Raw genomic sequence first — 17,633 nt, forward strand, 5'->3', positions numbered from 1 at the left:
TTGTTTTGCTCCTGCACACAGATCTAAAAACAGCACTTTTTATCCGCAAATCATTAAGACGACAAAACATTTGTGGACGTATTAATACGGAACTAAGAAGTGCAACAGATAAGCCGTAATTTGAGGAAAAACATTGGATGGGCTTTAATCCATCTGCTATTCTTTTCCGGATCCAGATTGCTTCTTACATAAAAGAAATGATCATTAAAAGCTTGACTCTGGGAACACACTTACTTTCTGTGGCTACCATTTTGTTTTACAATCCGGACATTTTTGAGAGGAATCTCGATCAATAGATGATAAAAATTCAAGTTTTCAACTTTTGACTGTGATGAACTGTGAAGGGAAGATGAAGGGCTTTCTATTATTAACAATTGGGTTGACCTAAGAAGCGTTTCTTGTGCTTAGGTTCTTAAATTAGAATTCTTCCTTTTTGACAACTTTTGAGGGACGTCTTCAAAACTATGCAATGATCTTGTACTTCATGGTGCTGAACATTTTGTAACATGCGTTTAAGTTCCTGGTGTGCGCTGGAGAGCAACTTTCACAATTTCTTCTCGCTTTGACAGAAACTAAAGGGAAGAATATTTCTATGTTCTATGATGATGAATTTTGAAGTCAATACAAACACAATAGCACTGCACAAACCCTAAGCCATGTGCACATTATCGAGAGGTAAAAAAATGAAACCACCAAGTTGCTCTAGTACATCTTTAGAATATATTAATATTTTCCAAATATAAAACTTTCTCATGACAAATGATAACACCTGATTGAATATTATTCACATGTGGGCGGCTAATACATTTTTTTCCTTGATGCCTTGAATGTGTCAGCATAGTTTGACCGTTATTCGTTTAAAATGTCAAGCAGACCATGAAGGGACTCGAACCCCCAATCTTCTGATCCGAAGTCAGACGCCTTATCCATTAGGCCACATGGTCACGTGTTTAGTTGAACATTGAAAGTCTTCTCGGAACGCAAAAGTCGAGGGTTCACTACCGGTCTCTGAGCATGTGAGTTCATACATGCCAACCTCCACGGCTCCATGCCCGTACAAACTCGTATTTTCCCGTACAAAATACAAAATAATCATGCACCATTTTTTTTTCCCCGGAATGATGCATGATGGGAAATCCCCAGGCGGCAGACGCATGCGCACAGTAGCATCAAACCGCTCGCTTCGTTTGCAACGGAAAAAAACGATACTGAGATAGAGGCTTCCGCGGCGAACTCCTTTGATTTGATTGATTTACCATTTCGTGATAGTCGGTGTATACCGGATGGTACCCGAAAATATACAAATTTGCGTTTTTCCGTCCAGATTTTCTCGTACGTCGTACACGTCTTAAAATGCATAAAAAACGTACTTTGTACGGCAAAACCGTACAGGTTGACAGGTATGTGAGTTCTATATTAGTTTGTACATACAGTTGCAGTTCTAAACTAAAGTGCTCCTTAGGCGAGACCCCATCCAAGTGTGCCCCCCAACGCCCAAAAATTGCCAAGACAAATATTTAACACGCATAAAAGAGGTTGATATATTTGTCAATTGCACAAATGCTTAACTAAAAGATATAAATATGTAATAATAATTAAAAGGGCAAATATTCATAAACAATGCTTAAATAATAGATACATATACACTATATCCATATAAATTTGAAGAGAATATCCATCCATTTATTATCTGCACCGCTAAGCCTCAGTAGGGTCGCGGGGATGCTTGAGCCCATCCCAGGAATCTTCGGGCAGGGGGCAGGGGACACCCTGAACTGGTTGCCAGCCAGTTGCAGGGCCAGTGAAGAGAACAATAATATGAAATAATAGAATAGACTTATATTCTTATGGGGAATATCACACATTTACAGACATTAGAAAACACACTAAACAAAATGTAGTTATAAAATGAAACGAAAAGACAAACTAAAACCTGACTTTTCTGGCTTTCTTTGATCCAAAATCACTGACATTATCGTCATGAGCAATCTGCTTCCCCATTTCGTGATTAATGCTGATGACAGCAAGGCCAGAGAGCCAATTCTAAAACATGGTTGACCTCGGGTACGACTTTATCAACTTCAGTTTTGAAAAGCCCCTGTCTGGCAGCACCGTGATTGGCAGAGTGATTGAAATCTCGAGGGCAGTTCAAAAGTTGGGGTAGATCTCAGATAGATCCTTATCATCTATGAAGGTGATCAGCTTAAGGAGTTGCATTTTATTAAGGATGACCTTAACAATTGTGGTTCTGTCATTTTAATCAGCGCGTTTTCTGAAAAATATTGTTTTTGTGTGAAAGGCCTTTTTGTAAAAAAACAGTCTTGGAGTACCATGATAGAGACGCAATTAAATGGCATGTAACCATGGAACAGTACAGACAGTGATATTTCATAATTATTCAATTTTCTACAAATTCCATTTTGATCTCCAGTATGTGAGAAACCATCTTGGCACATATTCCCTATAATTACATCCAAATCCCCTCTCCCTCAAAGATGCCACCTTATGTTGCACACAACATCTTCGTTTTGCATTTATATCCCTCCATCACCTTTGCGGGTCGCTGTTGGCTGCAGATCTTCTCGTGGGGGGAAACGATCGTGCCAGTTTCTTTTTTCTCGCATCCCTCCCGTCACGGCAAAATCTCGCACACACCCGAAGCGCCATCATCTCTGACATCAGCTCGCGCGATCGCTAAATGAGCGCAAAAGGCGAGCTGCATCCTCACAAGGGCGTGGCGATGCACGCAAGCTTCACTTGACAGGCGGAGGAGATAGAAACACATTTGCAAGGATGTACAGCGTGGTGAGTGTTGACCTGGCGGGGGTGCTATTGTTATAATTAGCTTTATTAATGGGGAAAATGCGCCTCATTAACGCACTTAGACCAAAAGCGCGCACTAATGCTAGGCAGATGATGTTTTTGTGGTGTGGATCAAAATTTAAAGCAATGTTTTTTTTTTCCATTTTCTTTGTCTCAGAGCTCCTGCTCGGGGAATCCTTCCCTGCACGGCTCCATGTCATCCTCGGCGGATTTATCCGAGGAGGAAGATTTCAGCATCAAATCCGGGTCGGCGTCTCCGGCACCGGGCGACACCTTGCCATGGAATCTGCCCAGGCATGAGAGGTCCAAAAGGAAAATTCAGGGGGGGTCCGTGCTGGATCCGGCCGAGAGAGCGGTGCTCAGAATCGCAGGTAAGAGGGGAGGGTGCTATAGTGCGCATGCGCACATGTGGTTTGGCTTTGTTGTGGCATTTTGAAAAGGGTTTTGCTTTATTTTGGACTGGTGGAACTGGAGTCACGTGGTGCCCACTGGCCGTTTAATGGCTAAATTTGGACCACATTAGCATACCCGTCAACCTCCAGGCCTCCATGCCCTTACAAACTGTCGTATTTTCCCTTAGAAAATACAAAAATATCTTACACCATATATTCTTTTTCAAACGTGTTTTAAACTCAAAAACGAAAACGGGCTGATGACAAAGGAAAGTAGTGAAATAACAAAATTAGTCAAGACTACTACAAAAAATATATGAAAGGAAAGAAACACATGAGAATGAAATGGGGCATGTATTAGATTATTTCTCGAGATCAGTGCGTCAAGACCCCTTTTTAGCATCAGATTTTACCAAGACCAACTGGATGATTGCATAAAGAATTTTAAAAAAGGAAAATCACCCGGGGAGGACAGGCTCAGCCTTGAATTTTATCGGACTTTTTGGGATATTTTAGCACCGGCTTTGATTACTGTTTTTAACGAATTTTCCAGTCGAGACAACATGCCAGACAGTTTCAGAATAGGGATAGTGACTCTATTGCACAAAAAAGGGGGTGTTTATTTATGTAGTTTAACATCTTATATTGTACATGTGTTTCGTTGTAGCATTCTGTACATATTCTTAATAATAAAATAAAATTAAACAAAAAATCAGGAACAATTGTTATCAGCGTAACTAAAATATCCATTCATAACACTTTAAATTTAAATTTGTAAATAAAGATATTTTTGGAGGAAAAAATGAGTTGGCTAGAGTCAAGAGCCTACTCACATCTCACATTCACCAAAGATTCAATTCCCTTTGTCACAACCGAACGGAGACAGGATCCACTTGCGTTGCGTTTCTCACAAGTTTTATTGGAAGAAAGAGAAAGGGTTGCGCCCACGATCTGGTGATTGCTGGACGCGGGAAGCAGGTCGCTCTGATACTCGGATTCTGCTCTGATCACGGAAGTGGATCTTCCGTGGCGAGCGATGACGGTGTCGGGGACGGAAAAACGGGTCAGTAGCCAGGACAGGAGAGCAAAAACGTGGTCGGGGTCAGAAGCGAGTCGTAAGCCAGAATAGGAGAAAAGACGTGGTCGGGGACAAAAAGCGATCGAAAGCCGGGACGGTAGAGTAGACGTGGTCAGGAGCAAAAACAGGTTGAAGCCGGGGGACAGACTGAAGCAAAAAACGGGACAGGTGGGAGTCAGGGTCAAAAAAGTCTTGTCTAGTGTTAACTGAGGTTGGCAGATGGACTGACAAAAGGGGACAGACAGGACTGGGTACAAATACTGATCAGGAGTCAATCAAAGCCCGTGGCAGTTGGCACCAAAGGAGCGGGCACAGCTGAGTCACATCAGTAATCATGACACCCTAAAAATATGCTAAAAATGTTCAAAATAATATATTATAAAATAGGAAAAATAATACAGTACTTAGAATAATTTAAATCTATGCTCACCAACTCCACATTGACAATGTAAACACAATGTCTAAATCGTGTCCTAAATTAAACCCAAAATAGCCAAAATTTCAACGTCCAAAAATATCTGGTTGTCAAGTGAGATTGTTATGATTTGCTTTTTTTATTATCCTTTTTTAAAACCACACTTTTCGCAGTGTGAAGCAGCAAGCGAATGCTTTAGTGGTCGACTGAGCTCATTTCAAACCTACTAATTACACCCTGGTAATAACATAAATAATAACCAAGTAAGAAAATAGTAATAACATAAGTTGTCATTTTAGAAATCCCATGTTAAAGTGGGTGTGGCACGGCGGATGAGTGGTTAGCAGTCTGCCGTACAGTTCCGAAGTCCCGGGTTCAATTCAAGCTAACGGCCTCCCTGTGCAAAATTTCCACGTCTACCCCAATTTTATGTGGGTTTCCTCCGAGTACTCTGTTTTCCTCCCACATGGCAAAAAAACATGCATGGCAAACTGATTGGCGGGTGCAAAATGTCCTTAAGTTTGAGTGAGCGAGTGATTCGTCTGTCTCCGTGTGCATTGCCCGAAGACTGGTTGGGATCAGCTCCAGCATCCCCGCAACCCTAGTGTGGATAAGCTGGTCAGAAAATGGATGTTAAGATGGTAACCTTTCATGCTATTCAGTAACAAACAAGTAGCTTTTAGCTTGAAAAAGGTTAGTCTCAACATCTTGGTCTTTTGTTGGATGCGATTTTGTTCGCAAATGGATGGAAGCTATCATTTGAGGTCACATGAAGCTGGTTGAATAAATTATATTAGTCTATGTTGGGTTCTAAGAGTTGAATATTGTGAGAAGATGGCAGTCTTTGTTCAAATAAAGATGCATCTGTTTTTATTGAGGCGGCACAGTAGATACGTGGTTAGCGCGTCTGCGGCACAGTTCTGAGGTCATGGGATCAAATCCAGCTACCAGCCTTCCTGTGCAGAGTTTGCATGTTCTCCCTGTCCTTGTGTGGATTTCCTCCCACATTCCAAAAACAGGTTAATTGTCCGGTCTGAATTGTCCCTAGGTGTGAATGAGCAAGTGAGTTGTCTGTCTCCGTGTGCCCTGCGATTGGCTGGCAGCCAGTTCAGGGTTTCCTCTGCCCACTCCCCGAAGACAGCGGGGATGGGCTCCAGCACCCCCGCGATCCTACTGAGTACAAGCGGTGCAGATAATGGATGGATGGATGTTTTATAATTGATTGATAAATGGCCACTAGGGGGCAGTGGTTACTGGTATCAGACACAGTCAGGAGGACAGATACTGTACTGCTTTGGTATCAATACCAATACCTGCAATTGGTCACCTATCTAGATGCTAGGTAATAGAAAAATAAAGAAAGAAAATAGGAGAGTGCACGAAAAAAGGAAAGGAAAGAAAGAGACAGAGAGAGAGAACGAGTAAGAAAGGTAGAAGAAAGACATAAACACACAAAGAGATAGCAAGGAAAAGGAAAGAAAGAAAAAAAGAAAGAAAGAAAAAAAAAAGAAAGAAAGAAAGAAAGAGACACCCAAAGAAGGAGCGATAAATAGAGTAATGAAGAATAAGAAAGATAGACAAAAAAGAAAGGGAAAGAGAATGAGAAGTAAAAATAATGACAAAGAGAAAGATAGAAGGAAAGAGAATGGCAGAGAGAAAGGTAGAGCAAAAGACAATGACAGAGAGACATGTAGAGTGAAAGAGAATGATGGAGAGAAATAGAAGTAAAGAGGATCACAGAGAGAAAGATAGAAGGAAAGATAATTACACAGAAAGAGATAGAGGGCAGGCGAATGACAGAGACAAAGATAGAGTAAAAGGGAATGTAACAGAGAAAGATAGAGGGAATGACAATAACAGAGAAAAAGATAGAAAGCAAGAGAGAGAATGAGAGAACAAAAGGGGGGTTATGAGAATAAAAAGAGAAATTAGAGACAAAAAACAGAGAGAGAGAGAGAGTTAAAGAGTGTGTGTGAGATAGAAATAGATAAAGAACGAAATAAAGAAAGAAGGAAGGAGTAAAGGCAGGCGGGAAAGAAAGAAGGAAGGAAAGAAGGAAATAATTGAAGGAATTAAAGAAAATAAAGAATGGAGTGAAACATGTAGGAAAGAAGAAAGTAAAGTGTAGAAGGGAAAGAAGGAAGGAAAGAAGGAAAGATGTGAAGAATGAAAGAAAGAAGGAAGTAAAAGCAAAAGACAGACAGAAAAACACAGAGAGAAAGAGGGACATAGAGAGTGAAGCTGAGAAAGAAAGAGAAAGGGAAACAAAGAGATAAAATCACTCAGAGAGATAAATAAACGGTAAACGTGAGAGAAAATAAACAATAAAATAAAAAAGAAAATAAAATAAATATCCTTGACGTTTAAATTTCAAAGCAGCTAAGCTACAAAGCGCCTCTCTCAGACGCTACAAGAAATGCCTGCATCATCCTCGCCCTCCAAAAAAATCAAAATTTGTCAATTATGACAGTCACCCATGACACTTTTTACAGCGTGCGGGTCCTCTCAGCTGCCTGTCGAACAACGCAGTCAAGCCCAGAGCGGAAACGTCTCTGATTGGACAAATGGCACTCTAGGGAGGGACTTAGGGCGTTTCCTCCGGCATAACAACAGCGCAGATCACTCTTGTGGAGCGCACACGCGCAAAATTTCCACGTTCGCGCACGCGCACATGCCGTGTCCCCCGTCCACCGCCAGTGTGGGGAGGCCGTGTTATGGCTCAGCACGCCGCGCAGGGTTACGCTCTCTCGGATGAAAAGGAATACCTCCAAGCCTATGAGGACGTTTTGGAAAAATATAAAGGTAAGGTGGCGTGGGAGGGAGCGTGGTGGCGTGGAATTTTGCCCGTGGAATTGCGAGAAACGTCAGCGGGAAATATCCCCCACCCACCCTAGCAGCCAGTCAACCAGCCAGCCGCCCCTCGCCCCTTGTCTGCTCTCATAATATCCTTATTAGAGCGAGCCGTGGAAAGGTGGAAATATTTCACGTGTGACATCATAGCTTGAATTATTTTGACAGGGCGGTCACTCTATTTGTTTTCTGCTTACTCCGTGTCAATTTTGTTTTGCCTTGTAGTTCTTTGTAGTTGAAATACGTATGGTATATTTTATTGTGACACTTTTTCGTTTATTTCCTGTACGAAATAATTTCACTTGATTAGGACAGGGTACCGGGGAAAAAATGGTCTACCGGTTAATAACCGTTTGCAGATATTCATTATTTTAAATGTTATTTTTTTCTTCTGGAAAATTAATGGAACTCTATTCTTATTTTATTTTCATATTTAGTTATTTTTTGCATAGAAGATAATTAAATGTCTTTAATGTCAACACGTAATCTTACCTAGGTGTTTTAAAATCAATTACTTCTTAATGGTGAAGATGGATGGTGAAAAAGTATTTGCTTCTTTTTGTGTTTTACCAAATAGGGATGGGCACATCTATTAGCCCTCTTGTTGTCTTCTGTTCTAAAGGACCTACCACTGTGTTAAAAACACAGAAAAAAAATCCCCTTAATGACAAATGAATTTGTAATTGTATTTTTATTGTTTCTTTGTGTTAAAGATGGCTGGTGAAGAAGTCTTCGCTTCTTTTGTTCTATGTATAACTAGGGATGGGCACATACATTTACCAGTGTTTTTTCAAGGCATCCGTACTTGTGGCATAAGCCGATACCAGTATTTTTCAGTATCATAAACTATAGTTAAGAAGTAAAGGGAAAAAGGGTGATTTACTCATAAATATTCACCTAGGGGAGGATAATTGATTGTCTCAAATGCACAAGTGATATGATTGCTTGGTATTGATGACTTTTCAAAGTACTGATACTTGTCTTAAGAAATGGTTGTTGCTTAATGGTAAAGATGGATAGTGAAAACCTCTTATCTTCTTTTGTCACACCAAATAGGGATGGGCACATATATTAAGGTGTTTTTTCAGTACTCGTGGCATAGGCCGATATTAGTGGTGATGCTGAAAACAGGGGCTGGGACCAATGGCTCACAAGTCATGTATGGCTTTTTAATGAGTACATATGGCTCTATATATCTATATATAGCTATAAAAATATCTGTTGTCAAGACCAGAACGGAGACAGGACCCACTTGCGTTGCATTTCTCTCAATTTTATCAGAAGAAAGGGAAAGGGTTGCGCCCACCATCTGGGCGCGGGAAGCAGGTCGCTCTTAACACAGAAGTGGAACTTCCCTGGCGAGCGATGGCGGTGTTGGGAGCAGAAAACGTTTCAGTAGCCGGGACAAAAAAGTGGTCGGGGTCGTAAGCGAGTCGTAAGCCAGGAAAGGAGAGTAGACGTGGTCGGGGACAAAAGATGTTGAACGCCGGGACGGCACAGTAGACGTGATCAGGATCAAAAACGGGCCAGAGCCGGGGAAGAGACAGGAGCAAAAAAACAGGTGGGAATCAGGGTCGAAAAAGGCTTACCGAGTGTTAACTGAGGTTTGCAAAAGGACTGACAACAGGTGACAGAAAGGAGTCGGTGCAAATAGGGACAGGGAGCCAATCAGACTCCAAGGGAGCAGGCTACATAAAGCTATACATATTCCTACATATAACTATACATAGCTAGCTATACATCTCTATATATGTTATGATTTTAACTACAGTTTACAGACAAGCTGTAACACCAACAGACCCCGTTGTGGCTGTAGATCGCTAAAGAATCCACAATATGGAACCTCATTAAACAATCCATGTTAATTGTTGGGAAACCTTTTGATGATAAGCTACAGAACACAGTTGAACCAAAAACAAATGTTTTACCCAGAAGCTCTAGCAAAGCACCTAAAGCAATTTGATCGGTTGGGCGGGGTTATACACAGGGCGTGCACACTATTTCCCTTTTACCCAGCGTTGTCTGTACTAAAGGTAAATAGGTTGGTATTTGCAGTATTTTGTGACATTTTTACCAAAGTACTTTGCTTGTACCTTGTTTTGTGTTTCAAACGCACAAGTGGTAACAGAACCTAGTATTGATTACTATTCAAAAGTAGCTGTATTCGTCTTAAGCATTGTTGAGAAAAGTTAGTTTCGGGGCACCACTGAGGACATAACTCTGGACAGCTTACTCCACCGCTGACGGTTCCTGGCCTGAGTTTGGGTTGTGACAAAGTTGGCACCTGTCCATTCCTTGACGTTGTCCGCCCAGTTCTTTTTCGGTCTTCCTCTCCTCCTGTCTCCTTGGACTGTGCCTGGAGAATGATCTTGGCCAGTCCGGATGGTCTTGTTACATGACCATGCATACTGCTGCACTTTTTGTTTGCCAACGAAGAAAATAAAATGTATTTCTGTTTCTAATATCCAGCACAAAATTCTATAGCCACCTAGTGGCATTTAATACCTCATCACAAATCTGACTCAATTTTTGTTGGAACTATTCTTCTTTTTCTTTGAACCTGGTTAGAATCCCGGAATAATATTTTTGTACATCTCTGTCATTAATGTGATGCGTTTCTCTAGATACATTTGTAGCTAGGCTAGCTTTTCACTCGTGGTGAAGATGAGACAATGACAGAGCACAATTAGGCGTTTCCTCTTCGGAGATGCTGCACATGAGAGCAGTCTGCATCTCTAAGACAAAATCATGCACACGAGCGGTCAATTCCAGGCCGAAGGGCAGAGATCGGGTAGAGCTTTGACTGGAACTGACAGCCGCGATTTCCACGTTTGTGTCCAACATGCACACGGGAGAAAAGCAAATAACAAATAAATACATGATAAAAGATCGGACACAAAGATTCATTTATGAGCTTGTTCTCTCAGCGGTTCTAAGACACGTGGCTTTGACTATGTCGAGATCATATGATATAACAAAATTAGTGTGACCGGCAGGGAGTTGACTTCTATAGCTTGTTGCTATCACATTAAAGAGAGTGCTAGCATACAGGAGACACCCTACTATTGTTTGCTTTAGAAATGGACTTTATCAAAAAGGGTAAGACGCAAGTTTTTTTTTTTTTGTGTGTGCGCATTTCTAAAATTATAACGTATCATGTTATTACTATGTAGTAACTGTGTTAATACTATATTATTACCGGACTTTTATTATCAGAAGTGATGTTAAAATAGACTCAGTCAACCATTAAGATATTTCAGCAGTTAGAAATCTCATTTCCTAGAAAATCGCAATGATCCATAGCCGCTGGCCTCTCAGGCTACATGTTGGTGACTCCTGTTTTAGATTTTTTTGTTATTTTCTTGGTAAGGTTTTACCTGGTTGCAATAGAGTTATTTTTCAATTTTGTATCAATCACTAGTAGTCTGTTTAAAAGATAATTTTACCTGCCACTGACGGTTATAAACCCAAGGTGCTCTTTTGTTTTTTGCTTCATTTCACATTTCAGAGTGGTTGGTTACTAGTTGATGTGCTATATTTTAAGAATAAACATATCATTCAAGTGCTGGGTGTCAGCAAATCTTTTTGAAGCTGAAAACAACTTTTTTGTTAGTATTTAGGAATACCAAAGACTACCAGTTTGATATGTGATTCTAAAATAACTGAGGTTATTAAAATGGTGTTACTACGCTATTATTATAGTATTACCAGGATTTCAACAATTCGATATAGGGTTAGAATAGGCACAGTCGACTAATTTGTAAAACTGTAGTAAAAAATACGCAAAAAACACTGTTGAGATGGCGTTCACATTTATATTTTATTACACATTACTGCATTTTTAAAATCCTAAACGTCAAACCTGCTGTAATTTGTAATACATTAGAACCTTTATCCCTATTTGTACGTTATATTTTGGACTTGATCTGGCCTATTCTAGACATGATTTAGTCTCAAAATAGATTTCTAAAATCGGGGTGTGTTAAGAAGATAAATAATAACAAAACGTTATTTTTATGTTGTTACCATGTTATAACTATGATTTAACCACGGTTGTGATTATTAGAAGTACGGTTAAAATCAGCTCAGTTTAAACATCTCGTATTAGGGGACAGAGTGATTTAAATATATAATTCATGGTTATGGGTTCAAATCCAGTCACCGGCATTCCTGTACAGAGTTTGCATGTTCTCCCCGTGTTTGCGTAGGTTTCCACTGGGCACTCCAGTTTTCTCCCACATTCCAAAAACATGCATGTCAGGTTAATTGGCCGGTCAAAATTGTCCTTAGGCGTGAATGAGCGGGTGAATTGTTTGTCGCTGGCTGGCAACCTGTTCAAGGTTTCCGCTGCCCACTGCCTGAAGATAGCTGGGATGGGCACCAGCAAACTCGCGACCCCAGTGAGGTTAAGCGTTGCAGATAATGGATGAATGGATGGATGGATGATCATGTCAATGATTTCTCTTGCCGGTTAGAAATCCTATTTCCTTAAACGCAGTAACCCATCACTGATAAGCTACTTTCAGAACTGGTACGCAGGGTACTCAGGTGATCTTAGGGGGCTACCTGGTTCCAGTGTCCTCCACGTTTGGGACCCATGTGCTAACCTATCTTATAGAGTCAATCAAAATTATCTAGTTGGATTTTTTAAGAAATCTGGAATGTTTTGCTTTGAGTTTTGTTGTTATGATCGGTTTAAGCCTGGAGCGGTTCTCCCCATGTGATAAAAAGACTGAAAATAAACATATTCCCATAGCAAAATCATAACACAAACACGAGCCAACCGCCAGAGGGCTAAACGATGAATTAATTGTTCTGTGTAGACTGTAGACTAAAATAGTTGCGGATTCATACACACAAACATCACTAGGTGGTTTTTTTTCCAGATTGATTTTTTCTTGTAAAAAACATCACATCTCAAAATCAACCAAACTCAAAAGCACACCAGGGATGACTGGTTGCAGCCAAGGTGTTAACGGAGACCTGTCCCCTAAATATCTTTGGACGCTTTTTATATTGATCATTTAATCTTTAATTCTTTCTTCCCCTTTTTCTTACTTTCTAGCAACAATACAGCCCATAAAACCTTTGGCGCCAGCTGTTGCTCGCTGCCTGATTGGCTCCCCTCCTATTTAAACTCAGTGCTCTCATTCACTCCTGGTCAGTCCGTCAACGAACCTCTGCACATGCAAGACTTGTGTTTTGACTCTGTCCGGTATCCTGCTCGTGTATCCAGTATCCGGTATCGATCCCGCCTGTCTCGTTCTGTCTGGTATCTTGCTCCAGTCTCCAGTATCCGGTATCGATTCCGTCTGTCTCGTCCTGGCCGGTATCTTGCTCCAGTATCCGGTATCGATCCCGCCTGTCTCGTCCTGTCCAGTATCTTGCTCCAGTATCCGATATCGATCCCGATATCGATCCCGTTGCTCGTGTCTGTCCCATCCTGTCCGTTATCTTGCTCGTGTATCATGTATCGATCCCATCCGTCCTGTCCTGTCCGGTATCTTGATTGTGTATCCGGTATCGATCCCGTCTGTACTGTCCTGCCCGGTATCCGGTGTTTGTCCTGACCTGTCCGGTATCTTGCTGTTGTATCCAGTATCGATCGCGTCCTCTCCAGTATCTTGCTTGTGCATCAGGTATCAATCCCGTCCTGTCCAGTATCTTGCTCGTGTATCAGGTATCGATCCCGTCTGTCCTGACCGGTTTCGATCTCTTCTGTCCAGCGATCGCCCTATCGCTGGTGTTTGTGTTCCCGCACATGACTGCCCGTCTTCCTGTAAAATAAAGCTTTTGTGAAAGCGTTATGCGTCTGGGTCCACCGTCTGTTTGGGTTCTGACAAAATAGGCATTTTAACATTTAAATTTATGAAATGGGATCTGACATGATACTACTGAACAAGCAAGCCACGGGGGCCTTATGAGGTGCTCATTTTATTGATCTAATGACATTTGAAAATATGATTTTTTTTGCTTTCGACTGCACACATTGAGAATTGTTAAAGAAATGAATGGCCTGAGCTCAATTGTGATTTAGCCTAGCGCAATCAGCACAGGGCGAGGAGTGTATGAGCTTTTGTGCTAGCTTGCAAGAATGCCTGCCTAAATAGGTATTAGAGGTAATAATATACTTAACAACTCTGGGTAACATTGACATTCAGTTGTGGTTTTACAATAGCTTTTAGAATTGGGTGAAGACAGCTTTTGCTAGCGTGCATTTGAGTGTGCAGCTAAGCTGTGGTGTGTCAGATCACTCGGTTCCAGCAAAGCCAGTTTGGTCGGCTGTTCGAGCATCTTGAAAACTGAAAAGTTTTTGCGACAATCTGTTTTGTTGTGCAGCTGGGTTTCTTCTCCCGGTGCATTTCAGTTCTTACAATACTTATGGAGTTGAGTGGTACAATACTGTTGCTTTTCCAGTGACTAGTGGCAATTTGATTTGAAATAAAATGAGTTCAACCGTTAGACAAGATTTGCCCTCTTGACTCCAAAAGTTGGAGATCAGGGACATTCTAATCTGCATTTGCTTTTAGACCTAAGTTTAGAAGTTCCAATGACTTTTAGCACACTTTCATTAGGCAAAAAAAAATAGCCTATTTGCTAAATATTTTTCTTAGTTCTACTATATCTTTATATTTTTTAATTTTTGCTCATGCAAGTAAAAGAATAATTCTTTAAACGAGGGAAAAAAAATCTGGCATTTGCCTTTGGAAATGATATATAATATATATATATTGCAATTAGCCAAGCAATGCTAGTATTATTTGTGAGAACCAACTTCAAGAATTAAGGACTTTATTTTAACTTATTTTTTGGGTTAAGTTAAAAATTTAGTGTATTTATTCATTCATTCCAGGCAGTTATATTCTTTATCTACTTATGTAAATATGACTTAAATCATAACTGACTGCCTGAAAGAGAGTTGGATGAAGAAAACTTATATTTATCAGGTGAAATAAGAAAACTAATACAGTGCTTAAAATAAACAATTTTCGCAATGCCTGGAAAATAAAGCATGGTAATTCTTAGTTGAAAAATAGACCATTTTTGTTTTTTTTCTTAAGACGCTTCAGATTTATAACATTATTTTATCAGTAAAACAATGTACCATACAACACTAATTTTATGTTTTAATAAATATTAGGGTGTGGTTTTTAACATGACAACATAATTTAGCACAAAGAAAATCTCCAAAGCCATTGTGTTTTGTACTGCATTTTGTATTTGGTACTTAAAAAAAGAATCAAAATCTTATCATGGAAGTGCTAGTAAAGTCAAGTCAAGTCATGTTTATTTGTATAGCCCTTAATCACAAAGAGTCTCAATGGTCTGCACAGACCAAAGATTATTGCAAACCACAGACTATTATGACACCATCCCCTGATCTAAAACCTACACGAGGGCAAGGAGAAACTCAAAATCTTCAACAGGGGGTGGAAGAGCATTCCACAGCACTGGGGCCCGAATGTAGAACGCTCTCGAACCTGCGGTTCTCTTCTTGGCTCTTGGGATCACTAGTAGACCAGCATTTTCAGAGCGAAGGGTCCGGACCGGAACATGGGGGGGGGAATAAAATCTGAAAGATATGAGCGAGCAAATCCATGCATGATTTTCTATACTACCAACAGAACCTTGAAATCGCATCTTAAGCTAACAGGGAGCCAATGCAGGTTAGCTAAAATCGGGGTAATGTGATCAAACGTAGTCTTAGTTAAAAGCCTTGCTGCAGCATTTTGTACCAGCTGAAGGCTCTTGATTTTGGACTTCGGGAGACCGGAGAGTAGAGCATTACAGTCATCGAGACGGGAGGTAACAAAGGCATTAATTATAATCTCCGCATCCAAATGAGACAGCATAGGGCGAATTTTAACAATGTTGCAAAGATGGAAAAAAGCTGTTCTAGTAATATTCTTTACGTGTGTTTGAAAGGACAGTTTTGGGTCAAATCTTTGACTGAGTCACTCTGGATGATATTACACTTGTCAATGTTCAGAGCAGTTTTTGAGAACACGTCACGGCATAGAAGTCCTACTTTTTAAGAGGACAAAAATTAACCAAGCAACAAGAAATCATAATATTTTCTTTGACTAAAACATTTTATAGGGAGGTTTAAGTAAAAAAAAAATCAATTCCTTATTTAAACAAAATACAGCAATTCTCAGCTGAACGAACAATAGCTTACCAATCACTGCTAAAAAAAATCAATTTCCTGCAGCCGTTACAAAATAAAGAGCCTGGTGCATAGTGGCGGGAAGGGTGGCGCTTGCCGGATTGGAATGAGTTCTGGTGAGTCAGAATGGGAATAGATGATGTCATGTGAGAGAAGTTGCGCACGGAGTCCGGTCCTGCTGCTCTTCTCGTCACCATGACAGCAAATAAATACAACAAGCATAACGCAACCTCAAATGACTGCTTTGTTGGTATACTTCACATGTAAAGTGAAAAACAAATATATTTAGCATCTGTACGAATCCGAACATTTCTCATTTTTTTTGGGTGAGTGACCTTAAATCAGTGTTGGGTGTGTTACTAAAAAACAGATTACAGACACCAAAAAGTAGTGCGTCACTCTGTGAGTAACTATCTAATTACAAATAGCTTTATATGCTCTCATAAAAACCGACCACCCTAAACTGCTATAAAATAACCACATAACAAAAGAATGAGAAGAAAACATGCACACTAACTTGTGGAAGAAGTGAAGCCTTTTCATAGTTTTCTATTTGTCAATCCTGAGAGCGTGAACATGAACAACCAGCAAATCAACCTGAGACACTCCATATCCATTTTGTCTTTGGGATTCATTCCACCGGAAGATCTCCTTCTCCCAGATGTTTTTTTTTTGCTCCAGGCATGGTGTATTACAAAAGTAATTATACAAAAAAAAAGCGGTAAATTCTATGCTTATGCTTGCCCCATTGAATTAGTTTGTTGCTTCTGTATAAGCCTTCTCAGGTTCCCCACTCATCCCCTGCGCTGCCTATTGGTCGCCACTGGCTGACCAAATATGCCCAAAATAGCTGACTCCCTTATTTCAGTATTTTATTTCATAGTTGTAAATTCACCTTTGATGCGAGTAAATACGGTAGTGAGGATATCTCCATGAGAAGAAATTCAGTGTTCCTGTACTCTGTGCTTGAGATGGCGCCACCATAACTGTATTCAGTTGTATAAACGGCGTTCACTGATTGCTTTGCTGGATCGAGGGATGGATGTGAGAACATAAGTGGAGCAGGACACTATTTTTGATGAAATTAATGATCCTCATTTTCAAAGTAGCGGAGTAAATTAGTTATGTACCAAGTAGGAACGACACAAATTTGATCAATAATGCGTTACAGTACTAGTTACCGAAAAAAAGTAATCGCGTTACTTAGTCTTAACACTGCCTTAGGCCCTCAATATGATATGCAAGAAAAGAGCATTTAAACCTTGGCTTAGACTTTAGCGTTTAAATGTCAAATACTCAGTCAAAAGGAGTGTCCGGCACCGCCGCCGCTGCTATCAACTTGACACATGAACACGTCTCTGGAACTTGTGTGCTGCACCCATAAAAACAAAGTGTCTTTTGTGCAATACTGTAACAGTCAGGCTCCATGGAGATGGATGACGGGTGGGTGGCCCATACAAATGTGATGAGTGGGAAAGTCGGCATGGGGAAAGAGGATGGGCAGGGCCACGCCCGGAAGGACGGATAGAAGAAGTGGCAGTGGAAAAAAAAGATAAAAGATACCCCCCAAAAAGGTTTGAAAGAAGTTTTTTACTTATCACCAACTGTACTTATGACCACAACCAGCAGATGCTCTATTTTTCTAAAAGATGCTGATTTTTTTAGAATCCTATGTCTGCAGTGTGTAGCAAATGGGGAACATGTGTGACTATATAAGCAGCCAGCCAGCACAACAAACTAACACTACACTCATTAACTAGTGAGAAGCTTGTTTTTTTCTTCATCTATGCGTTCATTTTTATATCTGGATTATTATACAAGAGGTTGGTCAAAATAAGATCTGAATGTCACGACCAGCACAAAAGGTTGACCCAATCGCGTAGCGTTTCTCACAAATTTAATGAGATA

The 17,633-nt window shown here is 40.4% G+C and overlaps 1 protein-coding gene and 1 non-coding gene across 2 annotated transcripts in view; one reads left to right on the forward strand and one right to left on the reverse strand.

Annotated features, from left to right (window-relative positions):
- dst (dystonin) overlaps positions 1-17,633 on the forward strand; it is a 152,559-nt gene that overhangs the window by 7,673 nt on the left and 127,253 nt on the right. Inside the window, exon 4 of the mRNA XM_088352010.1 lies at positions 2,981-3,194. Coding sequence (XP_088208136.1) covers positions 2,981-3,194 — 214 coding nt within the window. The remainder of the gene's footprint in view (positions 1-2,980; positions 3,195-17,633) is intronic.
- trnar-ucg (transfer RNA arginine (anticodon UCG)) lies at positions 872-944 on the reverse strand. Its single transcript has one exon. It is a non-coding gene; the product is annotated as a tRNA-Arg (tRNA).

This window comes from Urocampus carinirostris, chromosome 13, assembly GCF_059441175.1.
Source record: "Urocampus carinirostris isolate Australia breed hairy pipefish chromosome 13, RoL_Ucar_1.0, whole genome shotgun sequence".
NCBI classification, from domain to species: domain Eukaryota; kingdom Metazoa; phylum Chordata; class Actinopteri; order Syngnathiformes; family Syngnathidae; genus Urocampus; species Urocampus carinirostris.